This window comes from Narcine bancroftii, chromosome 8, assembly GCF_036971445.1.
Source record: "Narcine bancroftii isolate sNarBan1 chromosome 8, sNarBan1.hap1, whole genome shotgun sequence".
Classification (NCBI taxonomy): Eukaryota; Metazoa; Chordata; class Chondrichthyes; order Torpediniformes; family Narcinidae; genus Narcine; species Narcine bancroftii.
Window position 1 is genome coordinate 4,292,352 of NC_091476.1, and position 23,076 is coordinate 4,315,427.

At 43.0% G+C, this 23,076-nt stretch overlaps 1 protein-coding gene across 13 annotated transcripts in view; it reads left to right on the top strand.

Annotated features, from left to right (window-relative positions):
- Positions 1–22,792, top strand: part of ophn1 (oligophrenin 1) — a 190,567-nt gene extending 167,775 nt beyond the window's left edge. For 6 of the 13 annotated variants that reach the window (XM_069892710.1, XM_069892716.1, XM_069892714.1 and 3 more), the window contains 2 exons: positions 94–149; positions 15,638–19,479. In XM_069892710.1, the coding sequence (XP_069748811.1) occupies positions 94–149; positions 15,638–15,663 (82 nt within the window). In that variant the 3' untranslated portion in view covers positions 15,664–19,479. Of the gene's footprint in view, positions 1–93; positions 155–15,637; positions 19,480–20,566 lie in introns of those variants that run through there. The other 7 variants (XM_069892713.1, XM_069892717.1, XR_011342794.1 and 4 more) reach the window with 5 other exon arrangements.
- The last annotated feature ends 284 nt before the right edge of the window (positions 22,793–23,076 follow it).

The window sequence follows — 23,076 nt, forward strand, 5'->3', positions numbered from 1 at the left end:
GCTCTTTAATGTTGAAGTATGTAGAAACTTTTGTAGCATGTTAAGAATGTTATTTTTGTGCACCTCTAATAATGTTTTGCTTGCTCTTAACAGTGCAAATGCTTCTCCACCGCTGTCTCCTCCTGTGGCCCGCAGTGTTCCTGCCAAAGGTGAGGTAGGTCCAAATCTTCATTATATGGTGAAAAAGCCATTTCAATTTATCACTTAGAATCTGAGCAATTGCCTTTAAGTTTGTGTCCATGAGGATCTTGGAAAAAAAGAAAATATTAAGGATTTAAAGTGTGTATTCTGACTGGTGATTGAAAACAGATAGTTTTCCTTTGCTAATATTGTCTTGCTCATTTTCAGTATTATTTGCTTGTTTTAATTGATTAATTTACTCAGTTTAACATTCACTAGGATGTTATTTCCTCTCACTGCTGATGGCTTTGATACTGTAAGGTACCACCGATGAGGCTCGAGACGTGTGTGATGACCCCACTGTTGTCGTAGGGTTTTGTGCAACAGATTTTAAATTTATTGTAACATAATACCTCGTAGAGTGAGAAGGTTCTTCTTCCCCAGCATTACATACAGCCATGTATAGAATTCAGCTTGCAGGGTATAGAATTACAATGAGCACCCAACAAGGGGAGCATGAGAGCATGGTTGTGGGGTTCATTCAGGAGTCTGATGGCTGCAGGGAAGAAATGTCGGTGTGTCAGTGCGGACTCTTCAGCCTACGCCCCAATGGGAGGAGGAAGAAAGGATTGTGTTTGGAGTGTGATTGTTCTTTCAGTATGTTGGCTGCCTTTCCTAAACAACAGGAGAAACAGCTGGAGTCTATGGGAGGGAGGGAAGTTGCCATTCTGTTCTGGTTATTGCCTTTTACATACAACAGTAAATTTTGTTCTTCCAAACTTAGTATGAATTTTGTAGACCATAACGCGAGGATGAAATATTTGTATGGAATGCTGAGAGAACAAGTGTTTAATTAGAAAGATTACTAAATCTCTCTATCGTATTTATCCATTGCTTCAACAAATTATGCTCAAGGAATACTAAGTACATGTTATGATCAAATAAGGTTAAAGGGCTCAAGTGAGCATTGCTTTATGTCACTGAAAAGTGAGGCAGAAGTCATTCACATCAGCTGACCAAGGAGTATGTGGACATCAGGCTGAGCGCAAAGATATTTTTTATCTTGTGGTCAACCAATGCCAAAGTGAAGTTTCCCCAGTTATTGATAAAGGGGCACAGAGTTAGAAATCTGAACAGAAGTTAACAGAGACTGACCAAAAGTCGAGCTGAAGGAACCTAAAGTTAATTGCTACATTTTTGCAATGTAAATTTCTAGCGTGGTCACTATATTCAGGCAAGTTGTACAGAAAATGAACCAAAAGTAAAGAAAGGTGAAAGAAGCAAGATGCCTGCTCGATAGATCAACCCTCCTGCTCGATAGATCAACCCTCCTGCTCGATAGATCAACCCTCCTGCTCGATAGATCAACCCTCCTGCTCGATAGATCAACCCTCCTGCTCGATAGATCAACCCTCCTGCTCGATAGATCAACCCTCCTGCTCGATAGATCAACCCTCCTGCTCGATAGATCAACCCTCCTGCTCGATAGATCAACCCTCCTGCTCGATAGATCAACCCTCCTGCTCGATAGATCAACCCTCCTGCTCGATAGATCAACCCTCCTGCTCGATAGATCAACCCTCCTGCTCGATAGATCCAACCCTCCTGCTCGATAGATCCAACCCTCCTGCTCGATAGATCCAACCCTCCTGCTCGATAGATCCAACCCTCCTGCTCGATAGATCCAACCCTCCTGCTCGATAGATCCAACCCTCCTGCTCGATAGATCCAACCCTCCTGCTCGATAGATCCAACCCTCCTGCTCGATAGATCCAACCCTCCTGCTCGATAGATCCAACCCTCCTGCTCGATAGATCCAACCCTCCTGCTCGATAGATCCAACCCTCCTGCTCGATAGATCCAACCCTCCTGCTCGATAGATCCAACCCTCCTGCTCGATAGATCCAACCCTCCTGCTCGATAGATCCAACCCTCCTGCTCGATAGATCCAACCCTCCTGCTCGATAGATCCAACCCTCCTGCTCGATAGATCCAACCCTCCTGCTCGATAGATCCAACCCTCCTGCTCGATAGATCCAACCCTCCTGCTCGATAGATCCAACCCTCCTGCTCGATAGATCCAACCCTCCTGCTCGATAGATCCAACCCTCCTGCTCGATAGATCCAACCTTCCTGCTTTGAAATCTTCGGATTGCAGATTTCTGCTCCGACACGCCCTTTATTAATCTGCTGCGGTTGTAGGGCTACACCAAATTATCTCACCTTAACCTCGATGTTACACAAGCAAATCTGATGGGGAAAAAAAGGCAGAAATAGTTGGAAGTGCTGAGTGCGGCAGTTGTGGAAAGAGAAACAAAGCCAACTTTTCAGGTTGAAGACCGTTCGTTAGATTTCTTTTAAGTTCTTTTTTTTTCATTAAAATCCATCACTTCTTTTAGATTTTACCTTTGAAACTTGGGGGAATCGTGTAACATCAGAGGTAGTCCAAGCATTAGTGGGAGATTAGCACCAAAGCACAAAATTCTTCATTGATAATGGAGGGGTCTGGTTAGGATTAGCAATTACTTCAGAAAATATCAATGCATCTAAACATTTGAAGTCTTAGCAATATGGTTTGGGTAAAAGCACCAGTCATAAGTATAATGGGGCTTGATTTAGGAATAATGGTCCTGCCAATGCATCAGAATGGAATGAAGATTGAACCAGGGACCTGGTTTGATTACCAAGAGTGGTACTGGGGAAAATGTGACACTGTTACTAATGAGGAGTTGAAAATTGAAGTTCCACAAACACCTTGTTGGATGTAAGGGATTCCATTTCACGATAGAAGAGGAGCAGGAACGATCCCTTGTCCGTCAGTCAATAACTGTCCTTCATTTACTAACTGTCCTTTAGTCTGTTCTACTGGGAGAATTATCTGGACCTTAGTCTGTTATCCTGTGCATGGATAATTGATCCAAAGGGATGAATATTTGAATACCATTGCAGAAATTGGGGAAGTAAATACAAGTGATAAAATCTGGAATGAAATGCGGTTGTCAGTAATGGTGATTAAGCAACAGCTAAGTGGCAGCAAGAAGCCGTTTGGTCCATCAATCTCAATAAAGAAATCTGCCATTGTTAATTGTTCTCGTCTACATGACTGCAGTGTGTTAAAGAATTAAGTGCCTTCTCAAATGTCTTAGCAAGCTGTTCCACTCAGAATGAACAATGAACCATCCCATAAACTAGTCAATAAGAAGAAAATTGCTGAATTACCTTGAAGTTCCGACATTATGCAATTAATGTGATATCATGGAACATGCTATACAAGTTGCTCCTCCTTTAGGTAACCAATATATTCTACATATGTATTTGATCCATCTCTTAAGGGAAGATAATATTGGTTATTTTTTATTCAGGAATGAGGCACTTGGGCAATGTGCATGGCTTTATAAGTGACATCTGAATTAGGATTGTACTGATGGTCATCAATGGTGTCTTGCCCTTTCTGTGCACTAAATGAATTTGTGTACTCATGTAAACATAGCTGGGTCATGGGGCTAAGGCATGTTAACTGTCAGAAATGAAAACAATTTTATAAATAGCAAGGAAAGATTTTAGCTGAAAATACTCACCAAATTGCTGGCTGAGGTGCGCAGATTGTGAAATACAACCAATGCAGTGCAGAACGTGGGACTTCAGCTCATCTTGTCCATGCCAAACTATTCTGCATAGTCTTATCAACCTGCACCCAGACCGTATCCCTCCTGTCTGGGTACCTATCCAGTCTTCTCTTGAATGTTGAAATCAAATGCACTTCCACTGGCTCGTTCCACTCTCTCACCACCCTCTGAGTGAAGAAGTTCCCCCTAATGCTCCCCATAAACATTCCACCTTTCATCCTCAACTCATTCAGCTCAGTTCTTGTCTCACCCAATCTCAGTGAAAAAAGCCTGTTTAGATTCAATTAAATTAGACATGCATCATGCTAACAGGCCCTTCTGGCCCAGAAGCCCAATTACACACAACAAACCTACAACCCTCAAACATTTTGATGGGCGGGAAAAAAATGGAGCACCTGGAGAAAACCCAGGCAGACACGGGGAGAACATACAAACTCCTTACAGTCAGTGCCAGATTGTTAGTGCTGGCATAGTTTTGGTAACTGTGCTGTACATTTACCCTATCTAAATCTTTGTATTGCCTTGATTAAATCTCCCCTGATTCTCTGATGCTCCAGGGGATAAAGCCTGCTCCATAGTTCAGCTCTTCAACTCCCAGCAACATCCATGTAATTCTTTTTCTGCACTCTTTCAGTATTATTGATAGCTTTCCTGTAGTTAGGTGACCAAAACTGCACACAATGCTCCAAATTTGGCCTTTCCAATGTCATATATCACTTTACCATAGCACCCAACTCCAATATGCAATACTTCAAATGCTGACCAGAGGTTTTAAATAGAACCTACAGGGACAGACCCCTTAGCCCACGATGCCTGTGCTGAACATGATACCAAGTTTAACAAAATCTCTCCTGCCAGCACATGATCCACATACCTTTGGTCCTTGTATATTCATGTGTCTATCTCGAAGCCTCTTAAATGCAACAATTGTACTTGCTTCCTTCGCTACTCCTGGCAGCCCGTTCACTCTGTGTGGAGAAACAAAGCTTGCACATCTCCCTCTCGAATGTTACCTTTTGCTTGAGGGATGGTGGGGGGTGGAAAATTCTGACTGTCTACCCTATCAGGCTATCAGGGCCTCTCACAAATTTATAAATGGCAGGTCTCCCCTGGCCTCTGACACTCGAGAAAACTCAAGTTTATCCAACCTTTCCTCTGAGCTCATACCCTCAAATTGCGGCACCATCCTGGTAAATCTCTTGGGTACCTGCTTGAAAGCCTCCACATCCTTAATGAAAGATAATTTACTTGTTAACAGTGAGGTTGATTTCATTGTTATTGAAGAAGCGATTTTTCATTGAGTAGTCCAAAGCAGTAATCAGAGAATATTGAGGGCTGTTGGTATATACTTGTATATCCAGCCTCTTGGGATAATTTCCAACAACCCATCCACTGCTAATGTCAGACTCGCTGGTTTATCATTACCTGGATTATTCTTAGAGAATTTGTTAAACAACAGTACAACATTATATTTTTTCCAATCCTCAGTAGCCCGGAACATCAAGCTGCCATTCCTGCCCCTCCTACAACCAAGTCTCACAATGGCTGCAATGTCATAAATCTGCCTATTACAAAATAATGCAGTTCTGGAGATGGGTGAACTAGAATTTTTCTTTGCATACTTTATGATCAGGAAATTTTTGTAAAATACCTTCTTTCCAGGAACAGTACAGAGTAGATTGTATTATTTACTGCATCATTAAGTCTCGTTAATGGAAGGTTGCAGCTCGATAAGTCAATTACCTGCTTACTAATTACACTGAGTGTTTCTGCGCTGACTCCTAATCAATTCCTCTTGCTTATTTAAACACTGATTTCAAATTTAATGAACAATAAGTTGACAGCTTTATTGCATTGATCACCTACCACAAATATTTAGCCATTCTCATGTTTAACTTGAGGGCACCTGAGATCACGATGAATTCATAAAAAGCACTTCACCGAAGCCTTTCCCCAACTATTGCTGAAGGTAAAATTGGGACCACTAGCTGGGATTTTTTACGCAGCGACATTTTGCGTCCTGTTTTTAATGAACTTTGGCCTTGTTCAGAATTTATCTCAGGGTGTGGTTTTGTTGCTAGCTTTTGGCAGAGTCCAGAGCTGCTGTCTCAAACTGCTAACCCAGCGTTTAGTTGAATCAGTGGCTCCTGTGCATTTTGATGATGCTTATCTTTTCTAATTGCATAATTACTGTGCAGTTTTTGATGCTTTACCCAGTGTCTTGAAGCAAACTGCAACTAATGATTTTTTTTTAACCAGTCACTTAAAAATTAGGTTATATTGATTTCAAAGTTCAAGGCTCCTTTTGTCACACAATGCCTGGTGCCCCTAACAATTAGAGGAAGAGACAATGAGTGTCCATGGATTTGCCTATCGCAGCCGCACAATTTCCTGTTCAAAACATCGGAAACCCGAACTCCAGATCCAAACTTCCGACACCATCAGGAAGCCTTCAGCACCCGAAGCACTTTGGATCTCTTCTTGCCCTCGGCAACCCTCTTGAACCCTGGTTCAGAGATCCAATTCAGATACCTGGTTCCCATGAACCATTACCAGCAACCCGCAGCCTGTATGAGTCCTTTGCCAGCAAGTTCACCAGGCAGCCCTCAGCCTGCCTGGGTTTTTCAGCCCCTCACAGGTCCGCGGGTGTAGTCACATTCCCTGTAGAGTTATCTCCCAGTGTGGTTGCTCTCCCTGTTTCTAGTGTCTTGCACCACTCTGTTGCTCCCCAGAGTCTGAAACCCCTCATGCCATTTTGGGCACAGACCTTTGGAGTGGTGGTAATTTAAATAAAATATTAAAAAAAACAATTATATTCTTTTGGATACTGTTGGAGAGACAATCTACCAGGGACAGATTGAGGTTGTTATGTCTCTGGCACAGAGGCTGGCCCCCCGGCTCAGAAGGGATGGGGGAGAAGAGGAGATCTATGGTAATTGGGGACTTATTGATTAGGAGAGCAGATAGGAGGTTTGACAAATAAGGTCGAGGCTCCTGGACGGTATGTTGCCTCCCATGTACTAGGGTCAGGGATGTCTCTGATTGAGTTCATAGCATTCTAGAAGGGGAGGGGGAGGGCGAGCAGCCAGATGTCATAGTCCATGTGGGGCCCAATGATATAGATAGGAGTAGGGATGAGGTTTGAGGAGCGAATATAGGGAGTTGAGAAAAAAGTTAAAAAGCAGGACCTCAAGGATGGTGATCTCAGGATTGTTGTCTGCACCAGGCGCCAGAGAGAGTAGGAACTAGAAGTTGTAGCAGATGAATGCGTGGCTGAAGAGTTGGTGTCAGGGGCAGGGATTCAGATTTGTGGATCAATGGGATCTCTTCTGGGGAAGATCTGACCTGTACAAAGGGACGGGCTGTACCTGAACTGGATGGGGACCAATATCCTGGCGGCCAGGTTTGCTTGAGCTGCTGGGAAGGGTTTAAACTAGTTTGGCAGGGGAGTGGGAATCAGAAATTAGGGTAGAAGGACAAAAGCATGATGCTATATGATCTGAGTTGGTGAGGAAGGATGGGCAGTGGACAGAACATAAAGGGAGCCAGTTCGAGGGGTTGAAATGTATCTATTTCAATGCTAGGAATAAAAGGGATGGATCAGTATGTGGAACGACGATGTTGTGGCCATTACTGAAACTTGGCTGGAGGAAGGGCAGGATTGACTGAAGCAGGTCCCACGGTTAGGTGTTTTTTAAAGGAATAGGATGGGAGGTAGAAAAGGGGAGTGGGGGGGGAAGTACTGTTACTGGTCAGGGATAATATCATTGCTATAGAAAGGGAGGAGGCTACAGAGGGAGGGTCCATCAAGTCGGTGTGGGTGGAAGTCAGAAATAGGAAGGGAACTCTCACTGTGCTGAGAGTCATCTCTTGGCCCCCAAATAGCCCTCAGGACTCCGAGGAGCAGATAATCAGGCAGATTTGGGAATGATGCAGGAAATATAGGGTTGTAGTTATGGGTGATTTCAACTTCCCTAATATTGACTGGCACATCCTGACTGCAAGGGATAGATGGGGCTGAATTTGTCAGGTATGTCCAAGAAGGATTCCTGACACAGTCTGTGGACCGGCGGAAGAGAGGAGAGGCCAGACTGGATTTGGTTCTGGAGAATGAACCTGGTTAGGAGGGGGACTGCTTGGTGGGGGAGCATTTGGGGAGATTGACCACAACTCCCTTAGATTCAACATAGCCAAGGATAAAAACAGTCAAACTGGGGAAGGACCAGTTATGAAGGGATGAGGCAGGAACTAGTGAGAATAAATTGGAAACAGATGTTTAAGGGTGAAAGCACAGAAGTAACGTGGAGGAAGTTTAGGGACAATTGAGCAGGGTTCCAGGGTAGGTTTGTCTCACAGGGAAAAGGGAACCGTGGCTGACAAAACAGGATAGGCAACTAGTCAAGAGGAAGACAGAAACATACATTGGATGTAGGAAGGGCTCATGAGAAGTATATGGTAGCCAGGAAAGAGTTTACAAAAGGTCTTCGGAGAGATTGAAGGGGGCTTGAGAAGGCCTTGAATTAGAATTAAGGAGAACCCCAAGGTGTTCTATGCGAATATGAAGAACAGGAGGATGATGAGAATGCAGATGGGGCCACTAAAGGATAAGGGAGGCAACTTGTGCCTTGAGGCAGAGGAGGTTAGGGAGGTCCTAAATGAATACTTTGATTCAGTTTTCACAAAGACCTATGTGACAACAAGGTCAAAATTGAACAAGACACTGTGCTGGACAATGTGAAGATTAAGGAAGAGGAAGTGTTGGATCTTCATAAAAACAAGTCCCCGGGGCTGGATGTGATATACTCCAGGCTGCTGTGGGAAGAGAGAGCTGAGGCAGTAGCTATGATCTTTGAATCCTTTTTGGCCACAGAGGATTGGAGAATGGCAGATGCAGTCCCCTTGTTTAAAAAAAGGTAATAGGGAGAATCTTGGGAATTATAGACTGGTGAGTCTTATGTCAGTGGTGTGTAAACTAATGGAGAGGATTCTTAAAGATAGGATCTATGAGCATTTGGCTAAGTGGAAGGGAAATATTCTGCCTAGAGGTCAGTGACTAGTTGAGTGGTGCAGGGATCTGTTCTGGGATCCCTGCTCTTTGATTTGTTTAAATAAATGACATGAATGAAGAGGCAGAAGGATGGGTCAGTAAGTTTGTGGATGACACCAAGGTTGGAGGAGTTGTGGATGGAGCTGAAGGTTGTTGAAGATTACAAGAGGATATAGACAGGATATGGAGTTGGGCAGAAAAGTGGCAGATGGAGTTCAATCTGGATAAGTGTGAGATAATGCACGATCATCAAGACTGAGAAGTTACTAGAACTGAAGGCTTTTATTTGCAAGAGTTAGACAGCATCCCTTGAGTTGCTGGTTCATAATGGCCCGGGCTCAAACTGGGGGCAGGGTGGTGGCATGACAGCCTTTATGGGGGAATAAAGGGGAGGAGTCATGAGCCGGCCAGTGAGAGCAGGGTCAAACATAAAAGGTCATATCATCTACATCCACAATAGTGGTTTCACCACAGAAGACAAACCAGAAGGCTGAGTACAGGGTTAATGGTCAGTTTCTTCAGAGTGTGGATGAACAGAGGGACCTTGGGGTGCAAATCCCAAATCCCAAGGTCTCCTCACAGGTTGATGGGATAGTTAAGAAGGCCTATGGGATGCTGGGCTTTATTAATCGGGGATTGAGTTCAGTAGAGAGATCATGTTGCAAATCTCTGGTAAGACCACACTTAAGAGTATTGTGATAAGTTCTGGTCATCTCATTGTGTGGAAGCTGTGGAGAGGGTGCAGAAGAGATTAACCAAGATGTAGCCTGGATTGGGAAACAAGTCTTATGAGGCAAGGGTAGCCAAGCTGGGACTTTTCTCTTTGGAGTGTAGGTGGATGGGAGGAGGCTTGATAGAGATTGACAAGATTATGAGACAGGTAGGGTGGATGGTGTTTGCTGATCCTGCTTGGGAAACAGGTGCTGGCTGTCCACCCTAGAGGCCATAACCCTCTATTTTTCTTCCATCCATGTGTACAAAGTGAAGGGAGGGAGGTTTAGGGGAGACATCAGGGTTTTTTTTTAACATAGAGAATTGTAGGAGCCTAGAATGCCTTGCATTGCATGGTGATGGAGGCTGAAACATTGGGGGCATATGAGAGACTTTTAGACACATGGATGGAAGAAAAATAGAGGGTTATGGGGTAGGGAAGGCTTAGTACATTTTTTTAGGAGGGAATATATGGGTCAGCAGAGCATTGAGGGCTGAAGGGCCCTGTACTGTGCTGTATTATTCTATGTTCTATACCTACAAGAACCCAAAATGGTGCCTAGCCCAGAAAATGCTTTCTCCAAATGTAACACTGGAATGCAGCAACAGGTTTGCACATGAGGAAGTGTAAAAAAAAAAGTCACGTGCATGGAAACAGCCTTGAGAAATCTCTTAAGGTTGAGAGGTTGAGATTTAAATATTGATTGAGACTTAGTTCTTCAGAGGTGTAACCTTAAGGTCCTTGGCGTGGCATCCTCAACAGTGCTGTGCACTGAAGTTTTGCCTGGGATTTGGTGTTCAAATCTCTGGAATGGAGTTGAATTCACAAGCACGGCACTCATGCAGGTTCTCCATTGAGCCAAGTCTAACACCTTCTAACTTGTGTTCCGCCAGTATGGAAACTGCAATATTTACATCTGGTTTTAATGGCTGTTGGCTTGTCTTAAACTTAATGTTGGTTATTCTGTACCAAATTTTCCATGTCTGCTCTGGTCTGCATCTAAAATTTAATGCCCAGGAGGGATTGGCAGTGAAGAAGGCTAATGCTATGTTGGCATTCATTTCAAGAGGAATAGTGTACAAGAGTAGAGAGGTGTTAATGAGACTCTATGGGGCACTGGTGAGACCTCATTTGGAGAACTGTGTGCAGTTTTGGGCCCCCTGTCTTAGAAAGGATGTGATGTGGTTGGAGAGGGCGCAGAGGAGATTTATTAGGATGATTCCCGGAATGCAAGGGCTAATGTTTGGCAGCTCTTGGGTTGCATTCATTGGAGTATAGGAGAATGGGGGGTGGGGGGGGGGATCTCATAGAGACATTTCGAATATTGAAAGGTTTTGACAGTGAATGTGGAAAAGATGCTTCCCTTGATGGGTGAATTGAGGACAAGGGGTCATAGTCTTAAAATTAGAAGTTATCCAATTAGAACAGAGGGAAGGAAGAACTTCTTTAGTCAGAGAGTCGTGGATCTGTGGAACTCACTGCAACATATAGTGGTGGAGGCCAGATCACTGGGAGAATTTAAACAGGAAATTGATAAATATCTAATTAGTCAGGGTATCAATGGATATGAGGAAAAGGCTGGAAATTGGAATTAGGGGTGATCATAATTCAGCTTAGTGTAGAGTCATGGAGCAGACACAATGAGCCTAATGGCCTGCTTCTGCTCCTTTAACTTGTGAACTGCAAACTGCACTGATCGTATGAGATTGGGAATCTTTTCTAGGGTGTATGCAAGAGGGGAGAGGAGAGGCAATGGAGGTGAATAGTAAACTTGAGATTAGAGCAAGTTTTTGCTTGTTTGCAAATTGTCTCATTAACAACTGAGAATGATACAAAAGTTGTTAGTGGAAGTGAGCAGAGTTAATTTAGTGAAATAATTTGGACACTAAATCACACAAGCAGAATTTTGACCCTCTTGTGATTTACAGACTCTAAAATTGCATTTAAGTTTGGCCATGCAAGAGAAATAATGCAGCCTCGAGGCAAAAACTTATACTGTTCACAGTTTTAATCATGGCAGAAATATGATTGGGTTTCTTTATTTTGGTCCACTGCCAAATTCAATTGAAAGGAAATGTTCATGAGAGAATCCCCTTCTTTTCCATCCTACTCAACATGGGAGATGCCTGGAGGTTTCATTTCGACCTGCATGAATGTCAGCTAACAGGGTCACATGCACTATTTTGTGATCATCTTGGAAAAGCACTAAAATATGGTGTACACAACAGGGGTGGGAGGATCTGAGACCCTCACCACATTAACCCCAGCTAGACGGTTGGTGGTTGACAGTAGCTGCATCAAACATTGAGTATGAGACTGAAGCCCGTGCCAGCACTAATGATTAGGTGTACATAATTATGAGAGGTATAGATAGGGTCAATGCTAGCAGGCTTTTTTCTGCTGAGGTTAGGAGGACATGGATTAAGGGGGAAAGGTGAGCTATTTTAAGGGAAAAGTAGGGGAATCCTCTCCACGCAGAGAGTGGAGAGAGTGTGGAATAGTTGCATGCTAAAATGGTGAATGCAGCCTTGATTTTGACATTTAAGAAACATTTGGATTGGTACATGGATGATGGATGGGGGTGGGGGGTGGGTGGGTTGGTGAAAGGCTATGGACTGGGTGCAGGTCAGTGGAACAAGGCCAAATAATAGTAATTGTTTGGGCTGAAGGGCCAGTTTCTGCGTTTCAATGTTCTCTGGTTCTTACCCTGTTTCTCTCTGATGTTCCTGCTTTTAGCACCAGCTCAGGTTTGAGCTGGAATTGTATCTTTTGCCCTGCAGCTTTTGTTGCCAGCTGCCTTGGAACTCCTCACGGAGAAGCCTGATCCTGTAAGGCACACATGTCAAACTCTGGCCCGCGGGCCAAATTTGGCCCGCGATATAATTATATTTGGCCCGCAAGATCATTTCAAAAATGTATTAGAGGTGGCCCGCCCTGCAGCGAGAGCCGATGCTGTTTTTTGGTAATGTCACCCCCACCATCCTCCCCCTTCATTGCACATCCTTCCCCACCCCCTAACTATCCGCTCCCCCCTAAAACCACCCCCTTTAAAAGATGGCCAGAATATTCTCAAAAAGGAATCCAGAATGGTAAAGTTCCACAAACCTTCTGCTGGGAATCCTAACAACACCCGGGCATCAGATCCACGGGACGCGGAGGGAGCAAGAGTGTTGCAGGTTGAGCGTGCAAACTTCGAGAACGGGGAAAACAAAATTGTAACACAAGAAGTCTGTCGATGTCATCAGCCGGCAAGCCAGTTGGAAGGCTCCCCGCACAACCAGTCACTTCTCCCACCTGTCGAGCGGTGCGGCGGATTGGCGAGCGCCTGTGATTTCCTGTTGGCGCGACAGACATGGCAGGCTGCGCACGGCCCCCGCTGTTCCGCAAAGGCTGATCGGCAGCGCGCTGGGCCTGAGTGGGTGGGTAAGCAGGGGTGGGCAGAGGGTGTAGGTGAGGAGTAATGGGCAGGGGAAGTTAGGGTGGTGTGAGGGGCAGTTAGAGGGAGTGATGAGTAGGAGGGGTGGATAGGGAAGAGGTAAAAGGGGAGGGGCAGGGCAAGTAGGGGAGGGGTGATTAGAGGGTGAGAGACGGGTAGAGGGAGGAAGAGGTTGAGGGGAGAGGCAGTAGAGGGGCGTGTATAGGATGGGGTGGGTAGAGGCAGAGCGAGTGGAGTGAGGGGTGAGTAAAGGTTGGGTAAAGGACTGGTCAGGTAGAGGGATGGTGGGTTGAGGGTGAATAGAGGCCTAGAGCCTGAGGAGTGAGCAGGAAATGCTGAGTCCTGATGCAGGCCAAATGGACACAGCCTGTGAATGCTGACTACATCTCCACAGGGACCAAATAGGTTTCCCTCAGGTCAAGCAAAGGGTGAACTTGAGCTACCTACTCCTGACCTGTAACATTATCCTCCTAAAGTTTAACATTACATATGTTGAAAGAAGAGAAAACATGCAGATGTTGTTGAAAAATTTCAATAAATATTTAGTTCGGCCCTCGACTTAGTCCAAGTTTTTAATTTTGGCCCTCCGTGAATTTGAATTTGACACCCCTGCTCTAAGGACTTCCTAATCCCAGAGCTGAGAAATCTGTCAGCTGAAGCTGCACCAGGTTCATCCAAATTACACCACCACCCCCCCACCCCCCCACCCCACCCCAACTGAGGAATTAGCTGACTGGAGCTTTGTTTAACAAGTTATTTCAAAAGTCTTTAATGGTCTTTGCACCTTTTAATGTTTTTAATTTTATTGAATAACATTTTGTAAGCAGACCAGACCACCTCTGTGGGAAGGGATACAGAGTTAATGTTTCAAGACAAAGATCATCGGAATGGAATATTTCTAGCACTATTTCTTTTTGTTTTATATTTTCAGTATCTGTAGTTTTTTAAATGATTGGATGATTAGGTTTTGGATCTCTGTGCTTAGATATCAAAACTAAGGAACATACAATCACTCTTGGGCATGGCCTTATATGTATGGTCCTCCCAATATCCACAGGGAGGTAAAGGTACAGATGTGTGAGCAGACTCTGGAAAGATACAAAAGTTGCAAGGTTGTTGTAGTGGGAGACTTTAATTTCCCCAATATTGACTGGGGTGTCCTTAGTTCCAGAGGCTTACATGAAGCAGAGATGATTAAGTGCATCCAGGAGAGTTTCTTAAGGTAGCATGTAGATAGCCCAACCAGGCACGGGGGTCATGCTTGACTTTGTACTAGAAAATGAGCCTGGATGGATGATTGGAGTTTTAGTGGGGAAAGATTTCTACCTTAAGTTTCAAGATCATTATGGATCGCTTGAGTCTTGCAGAAAAGTACTAAATCAGGGGAGGGCAAATGATGACATGTTAATTGGGAGAGAGGGGGAGTAATCTGGGAGGCAAAGGAACAATGGCTTCCAGCTGACTTGGTGAATGAGCGAGTACGCTTGGTCAGTGCTCCTGGCTCTGCCCAGATTGAACCAACCCCCAATGATTGTGGCACAGGGATGAGGAAGGAATACAACTGGAAATGACCTGTTCCCATCTGGAATTATATGGCGACAGCCTTCCCACCAGTCTCCCAAATATATTTTCAGTATCTTGATAGACATTCATAAGTCAGGCATTCGTAACATGGGGAAGTCCTGCGATGAAATATGGGAAGTTGAATTCCCCTCAAGCCAACTGCATGAAAGTTGCCTGTCTATCAAGCAATCCTAACATATTTCCATTTTACCTCCAGCATTGTAGCTACACAAATGGGCCAGTGAAGTGGGCACCTTAATGACAGTAGGAATGATCATTTCAGATTTTAAATTCCTTATGCTCTCCAGCGTACTGGCTGATGCATCAGATAGTTTCAAAATGGTGTGGAATTGTATGGTTTTCAAAAGTTCTGGAGTTTTGAATAGTTTTTGGATATTTTTATTCGCCCCTTGTGACAATCTAGTATTAGGTGATATAGTTTTGAAATAAAGGATCACCCACTAAATAGAGCATAATTAGGAATTTCTGCAGGACATGGATTTGGAAGTCTACTTCACAGAGAGCTTTCCTGAAAAATATTCAAGACCAGTATAGGCAAAGTTCTGGGCAGGGGAACTGTGGAACAGGTGTATCCAAGACCAAAACCAAAATCTGATTGGCCGTGATCTAATTGAATTGGGAACGAGAGAACGAAGGGCTCAGCCCAATATGTTGGTTACCCTTTACTTCCTACGAATGCCATGTGACCTTCTGACTTTCTCTACTTGCCTTTGCGTCTGTTTTGAATGATGCCCATCAAGAAACAATACAAAGTTCTTACGCAAGGGGAGTCGAGATCTTCAATCCAGATGGTGCACAACAATCAATCCCTCACCTGCCAGCATCTGGGCAATATGAAGGGGAGGGAAACTTTCTGGAAAGGGATAGACTGATCCAGCAAAGTCTATTCTTTCCCATTTGGGATGAGTTGCATCAATATGTGATCAAAAGGAATCCTTCTTACCCAAGGTTTGATCCTGAGAGGGTGTTTGATCCTCCTCTTGGGCCAGAAGTTGGAAAGGCTTTCATTCTTCACGTTTGTGTACTGTGCCAAATAGCCCTCTCTAGCTTCCATTTCTTATGGCTTATTGACTGTTTTGTATGTTGGCTCTCAAATATAATTTGTTTTGCAGACTTCATGAGGAAAGAAACTGGTTGATTTCAGGGAAGCTGGCTGCCTCAGAACTGTACTGATTATTTCTGTGACCTGCCTTGTACTTACCAAGAAGTCATCTGGAACAAGAAAGATACTCCAGATTATCCAAGTGGATTCTAACCAGGAATTGTTCCATCCCGGCAACATCTGAGGAAGTGTAATATTTCACTGCTTTGAGTGGCCGTGTCCTTGAGCTAATTATTGAATTTCTTTCTCTTCAGTCTATTCTAATGCTACATTTTAGAATATGATCTGCCTTTCTCTTGAATGACGAGTCCTGTTTGTGTGAAGTCAACTGTGTATTTTATCAAGAAATGTTAAAGTACTACTGGTCATTCATGTAAATCTGTTAAATGTGCAATGTATTTGATCTAGAAAAAATCCCACAAAATGAGGGGTCCAGCTTTGGGTAGATTATGCTTGACCATCTGTCCAAAATGGGCAAATCATAGAAAAGGTGACTTGTCTATACATTTAAAAAATGCATAAATTGTGATTGTATTGGCCTGTGAAGATCTGGCTAATTTGATACAGTTATCAGTCAAAGTAACATGAACATGCTACGGCCTGGGTGGTGAGAAGTTCAAATGGAAGCCATACTATGTCAGGCAGCAATTCTTTGCCTATGGCCTCATAGAATTACTGTGATTTTTTTTAACCCTTTCTGTGAACTGGGAATAGTGACTTTGAAGCCTTTGGTTTTGCAGTATTTCCCAATGCAGCTGGCTGTGATGAAAGAGGTTTGGATCCGGGTTGGGACACAATCACGGTGAACAATATCTGGCAAATTGGCACAGAGACTGTCATCTCAGCACATAAATGGATGTGCCCCATAAGCCGATTCAGCTCACACTGGTGGATTTTTAATTAACTATATGCTTCATGTTTAATTAGTATTTTAAAAATAGCTCTTTATTTAAAGAAAGCACATATTGAATGCTTTCCATTGAAGCAGTTTGACAATTGGGCACTGATCTTTTACTTGGCCTTTGATTGATGCCCATCAAGAAACAATACAAAGTTCTTACACAAGGGGAGTCGAGATCTTCAATCCAGATGGTGCACAACAATCCAATCCTTCACCTGCCAGCATCTGGGCAATATTAAGGGGAGGGAAACTTTCTGGAAAGGGATAGACTGATCCAGCTAAGTCTATCCCTCACCTGCCAGCATCTGGGCAATATTAAGGGGAGGGAAACTTTCTGGAAAGGGATAGACTGATCCAGCTAAGTCTATCCCTCACCTGCCAGCATCTGGGCAATATTAAGGGGAAGGAAACTTTCTGGAAAGGGATAGACTGATCCAGCTAAGTCTATCCCTCACCTGCCAGCATCTGGGCAATATTAAGGGGAGGGAAACTTTCTGGAAAGGGATAGACTGATCCAGCTAAGTCTATCCCTCACCTGCCAGCATCTGGGCAATATTAAGGGGAGGGAAACTTTCTGGAAAGGGATAGACTGATCCAGCTAAGACTATCCCTCACCTGCCAGCATCTGGGCAATATTAAGGGGAGGGAAACTTTCTGGAAAGGGATAGACTGATCCAGCTAAGTCTATCCCTCACCTGCCAGCATCTGGGCAATATTAAGGGGAGGGAAACTTTCTGGAAAGGGATAGACTGATCCAGCTAAATCTATCCCTCACCTGCCAGCATCTGGGCAATATTAAGGGGAGGGAAACTTTCTGGAAAGGGATAGACTGATCCAGCTAAATCTATCCCTCACCTGCCAGCATCTGGGCAATATTAAGGGGAGGGAAACTTTCTGGAAAGGGATAGACTGATCCAGCTAAGTCTATTCCTCACCTGCCAGCATCTGGGCAATATTAAGGGGAGGGAAACTTTCTGGAAAGTGATAGACTGATCCAGCTAAGTCTATCCCTCACCTGCCAGCATCTGGGCAATATTAAGGGGAGGGAAACTTTCTGGAAAGGGATAGACTGATCCAGCTAAGTCTATTCTTTCCCATTTGGGATGAATTGCATTAATATGTGATCAAAAGGAATCCTTCTTACCCAAGGTTTGATCCTGAGAGGGTGTTTGATCCTCCTCTTGGGCCAGAAGTTGGAAAGGCTTTCATTCTCCAGTTCTAACACTTTGGTAACACTCCACGAGAATAACATTTCACGAAGAAAGGAAGAAGCCAAAAAATGACTAATTAAAAGCCGCTGTTCCATAAAGAGTTCCTTCATATTGCAATGATTGATAGCTTTTCAAATGTTAACCAGTGCACATGATTGTTGTTCACAGCAGTTCTGTAAATCATGGTTAGTTTGTAAATTAAAATGCAATTAAATTATTGAGCAGTTAACATTCCTGGTAAAGATGTTGTGTATGCTAATTTAACATTTGTTTGACTGTTATGTAGATGGCTGTTTTACTACCATGTTGGAAAATGTGTATTTATTTTTGAAAAAAGTTTAATTGCTTGAGATTTGTTTTCTCCATCTATATGGGGTAACTGCTCTATTTAACCATGTTTAGGACAGGAAACTGAAGCTATCCCTGAAAATTTGGCTTATCAAGTGATCTTTAGTAACCCAGCAGTGATATCCAATGAACAAAACAGATACGTCATGGACTGTCAGTTACACAGGTATGGTTGAATGGCAGAGATGCAGTGAGAGTTGTGTGGTATGGACATGAGCAACATGAAGTCTTTTGATGCTTGTCATTTATGGAGATCTGTTCTTTTGCTTTGATGTTATAAAATATGTTGTTATTCTCTACTGATAGATGTCATGCTGTAAAGATCATTTTAATTCACATTGTCTTTTACCTATTCACAAAGTGAACATAGAGTTGACAAGTTAAGTGTGCAACAATCATGGCTTTCAAATCCTGAGGTTCTCAATTTGTATGTAATGTTGCGGGCGGTTGGTTTGAACTCATTGCTGTGCCATCTCGTGATTAAATTGATTGCAGTTGGAGCCAATAATTCAAAGACAATCAGCAGGTTATAATTGCTTTCAGAGATGAGAGGAGCTGTAAGGATAAAAGATGGTTTTCAGATTTCTGTGTTTATCAAAAAAAACCTTGTAAATAGAAGAGTATGGAAACACCTGTGGTCAACCTACTTTTGCAACAAAAAAAGGCTTCACCATTGAGACAGGGATCTTGCAGATGCCCATAACCAAGGAATGGAAGAGAATTTTAAGAAATGATAGATTAAGCTTGCATTCTCTGAAGGAAAAGTGAGGTGAGGGAAGTGTTCAAGCCTCATTACAATAACCCAAGGTTTGGAACTAACTGCCATTCCCATAATCCCTTAATACTTTGAAGATGGAAGGCATAAGGTGCTAATGTCTACTAGGCAGTGGACTGAACCTATTTCACCAGGGATATTGATGATGTTGAGTCTTCTCTTGCATTAGATGTTGACCTGATTAGAGTTTAAAAGGTAGTGAAGCTTCACAATCAAAACCTGTTTTCCCTCATGATTAGGCTGGTGGTGTGGCACAGAAGATTTCTATTCTATAAACTAATCTGAAGGTCGTACAGATTTTGTTTGGTCTGGAAGCAAAGCTCATTGAGGGGTTCTGTTTCACTCCACATAAAAGATAACTACTTGGGTACAGGACTTCAAAATAAATGGAGAATAAATCCTGCAGATGCTGGAAATCTGAAATCAAAACAAAAAAGCTCTGGACAGCCAATAGCTCAGGAGAGAGAAAAACACGGCTAATACTTCTGGTCAATGCCACGAATGAACAGTACTTCCAGTATTTCATGCTTTGATTTCATAAAATATTTGACTTAGAAGGAAATGGGGAGACTCTTGAAGTTAAACAAATAAAAAGTTAAATGTGTAAATTCCAATAATTATTCACTTGTGTGATTTCTGGATTTCTTTTGTTTTGAATATGTCTCATGAATCTAAAGGTGCAATGGAAGGCCGAATGGATGTAATCTGTTTGCCTTCACAAGATTTGCATAGTTTATTTCTCTTGATCTGAAAGTGAATGTCATCTTGTGCGATGGTTCACTGGATGTACCCCACATTCATTCCCACGCAGAAGTTCTTTAAGATGGCACTCTAAATGGATCTTGGGCTGTCTGAAGGACAGCCACTAGATTACAAGGAGGTTCAAAGTGTTTCTGTTGACCAGTGTTATATTGCACTTCTGACACAAATACTTCTCTGTCATTGGGAAAAAAAGTGGCAAATAGAAGTGGAGGGCTTGATTCAAAACTTGAAAAATTTTAAGCCGAATCTGTGTTCTATAGCTAGTTCAGTAAGGTGTTGCAATCTTGGTAAATGAATGTAGTGTCTTTAATGCAATATTGGGAGAGAGTCAGGTCTGGCTCTCAGTTGATGACTCTTGCCTCCTTGAACATAACATGTATGCTTGGCATGCTACACTTGAGTATAATTACATCGAGGTGCTCCTGCATGTTTGATGAAGCACTGTGACAATTTTTAATTGTTAGTTTTGATATGACTTAGCAGAATTCTTCTTGCGTTACATCAGGTTTTTAATGTTTAGGTACTTATTTCAGGGCCCTGGTCTTTATCAGAGATGGCTATCAAACATTAAGTCACCTCACTGAATTTATTTGGGTAATTGCAATTTCAATGCACCACTGAAATATCTGGGAGTAGGGCAAAACCTCCCAGGCAGGGATCATTTCTAAAAATGACAATTGTTATCTTCATTCTCTGAGCCATTTTCTCAATACATTCGGCAGCAATGTTTTAGAAAATGCACATCTTGTAATAAAGGGCAAGAACTCACAGAACAAATATAAACGAGGATTCCCTTCATTGCTCTGCCGTGTAGAAAGAGCCAATTGCAATCTTTGTACCACAATCTGTTGATGCTATTGTACCTGAGGCCTATTCAATGCATTGCTTAACTCATCCTCTTACCAGTAACCATGGATTATAATGAATTTTATGGCCATCCAGCAGATTTTCTCGTTATGCCTTGAGAAGGTATTTTTTGAGAAGGGATTTCCTGGAAAAATGTAAGACATGAACTGGCAGATAAAGGTAAATCATCCACAATTCTTTTAACATCTGTGTTAGATCAATGGACAATTTCAAGATCTGAATCTTCCACCATGTATTGATAAGAAACTAAAAATACAACACTGGAGAAACTTAGTAGGCCAGACAGTGAACTTTATAGAGCAAAGATACAGAACCAATGTTTCTTATCAAGGTGTGTCAAAATGTAGGTAGGCGTCTGAACAAAATGGTGGAGGAGGAGCACAGTCCCACAGGCAGGAGATAAAAGGTGAAGAAGGGAGGGAGGGCACAGCAGCGGTATTTATTCCCGCCTCTCCCCCTATCATTTTGTTCAGGCGCCTGTCTATATTTTGTCAGACCTTGATGAAGATCCCAAACCTGAAACGTTAGTTAGGTATCTTTATCTACTACATAAAGGTCACTGTATGACCTGCTGAGTTTTTCCAGCATTGTGTTGACTTCAACCACGGTCTCTGCAGATTCTTGTGTTTTACTATTGACTAGAAACTGTTTGGTGTTTATGTGCAATTGGGACTCCTATAAATTGCCCCTTTAATGCTTTAGCTATATCATTCAGCATTTGTTTGCTGTTCTTTGAAAATTAAATCGATGCCATTAATTGTAACCACTCTGAACTGTAATTTGAGTTTAAAAATCCCATTTCTGTAGACACCGGCGATCTGATATATAATGGAGACACTTGCCACAGAGAACACCTGTAGAAAGGGTAACTTGAGACAAGTGCCAAATCTATAAAATGTATTAATTTGTTACAGTTTATTGAATGTTTGAACCCTCTATTTCAAGAATGAATCATTCGGTGTTTATTGATTCAATCTTCTGTCTCGTCAGACATTCATTTTTAATTCACTCTGCATTTTAATAAAACCAAAGTCACAAATGCAGTCCGCTGGAGGAAGTCAGTGGGTCAAGCAACATCAGTGGAGCAAGTTGTCCTTGTGATCTGTGCATCTTTTGGGTAGGAAGAGACAAAGTTGCACTGACAACACAGGACAAATTTAATTTCCATTGTTTGGTAACAGTGAGTTGGAAAATGATTTGTGATTGTTCTTTTCAGCTTTCTGTTCAGGGGCCCAGTTTAGAGGAGAGGCATCCCAGTTGCATCTTCTGAATAACAAATGGCAGGCAGCCTTAAAATTCCTTGGGTTTCTCACCCTTTCCTGATATTATTTTCTAACTGAGAATGAACGGTACTTGTGCCATACAGATCTTTAAACAACACTGAAACCATCACTCACAGAGGCTTCAGGGAATTTTAACGACCTTGGGTTCTGCCTTTTGTGAGTCAAGTTTATTGCCATCTGATTGCACGAGTACAATGCGTTGAAACAGCGTTCTCTGGTCCTCAATACAAAACAACCGGACATAACGTACATACAGACAAACAATACATGTACAGGACAAGTATTCCTATATACAAATAAATATTTTTTCATGAATTATGGGTTAATGTGAGCAGTTCCTTTGGTCATTCGTGATTCTCACTGCCTGTGGGAAGAAACTGTTCCTCAGTCTGGTGGTGCATGGACTAATGGGCTTTCCCAACAGGAGCAGCTGAAAGATGCTGTGTGCGGGTTGGAAGGGGTCAATTATTTTGCAAGCCCTCTTTTAGGGTTGAAAAAATATATTGGCTCCATTGGGTACCTTCATGATTGAAGTGACTGAGATTTCCGTGCTAATGAAATATAACAGCTTACGCAGATTGACACTGAACCCTGCTCTCCCCTTATCCCTTTCATTCAGCACTTTTCCCTCATGTACCAGAGTGTAATCAGTGGTATTTAAATGCTGATTGTATTTTAAGTGTATATTGGTGTTGATAATGTTGATATAAAAAAAACGAACATTTGCAGCTTGCTGTGCATTTGATGATCATGTGCAATTGTATCTGTTCGGTTTCCTGCTCCCAGACCAGGTTGTTTACATCTGTACAGCATCTTTATCATTCTAATGGAAAATGGAAATGATTTAATTATGATTTATGACCGTTCGGCTCCGAATCATGGGTCCTCTACCGGCACCACCTACGGCTCCTAGAACGCTTCCACCAGCGTTGTCTCCGCTCCATCCTCAACATCCATTGGAGCGCTTACACCCCTAACGTCGAAGTACTCGAGATGGCAGAGGTCGACAGCATCGAGTCCACGCTGCTGAAGATCCAGCTGCGCTGGATGGGTCACGTCTCCAGAATGGAGGACCATCGCCTTCCCAAGATCGTGTTATATGGCGAGCTCTCCACTGGCCACCGTGACAGAGGTGCACCAAAGAAAAGGTACAAGGACTGCCTAAAGAAATCTCTTGGTGCCTGCCACATTGACCACCGCCAGTGGGCTGATAACGCCTCAAACCGTGCATCTTGGCGCCTCACAGTTTGGCGGGCAGCAACCTCCTTTGAAGAAGACCGCAGAGCCCACCTCACTGACAAA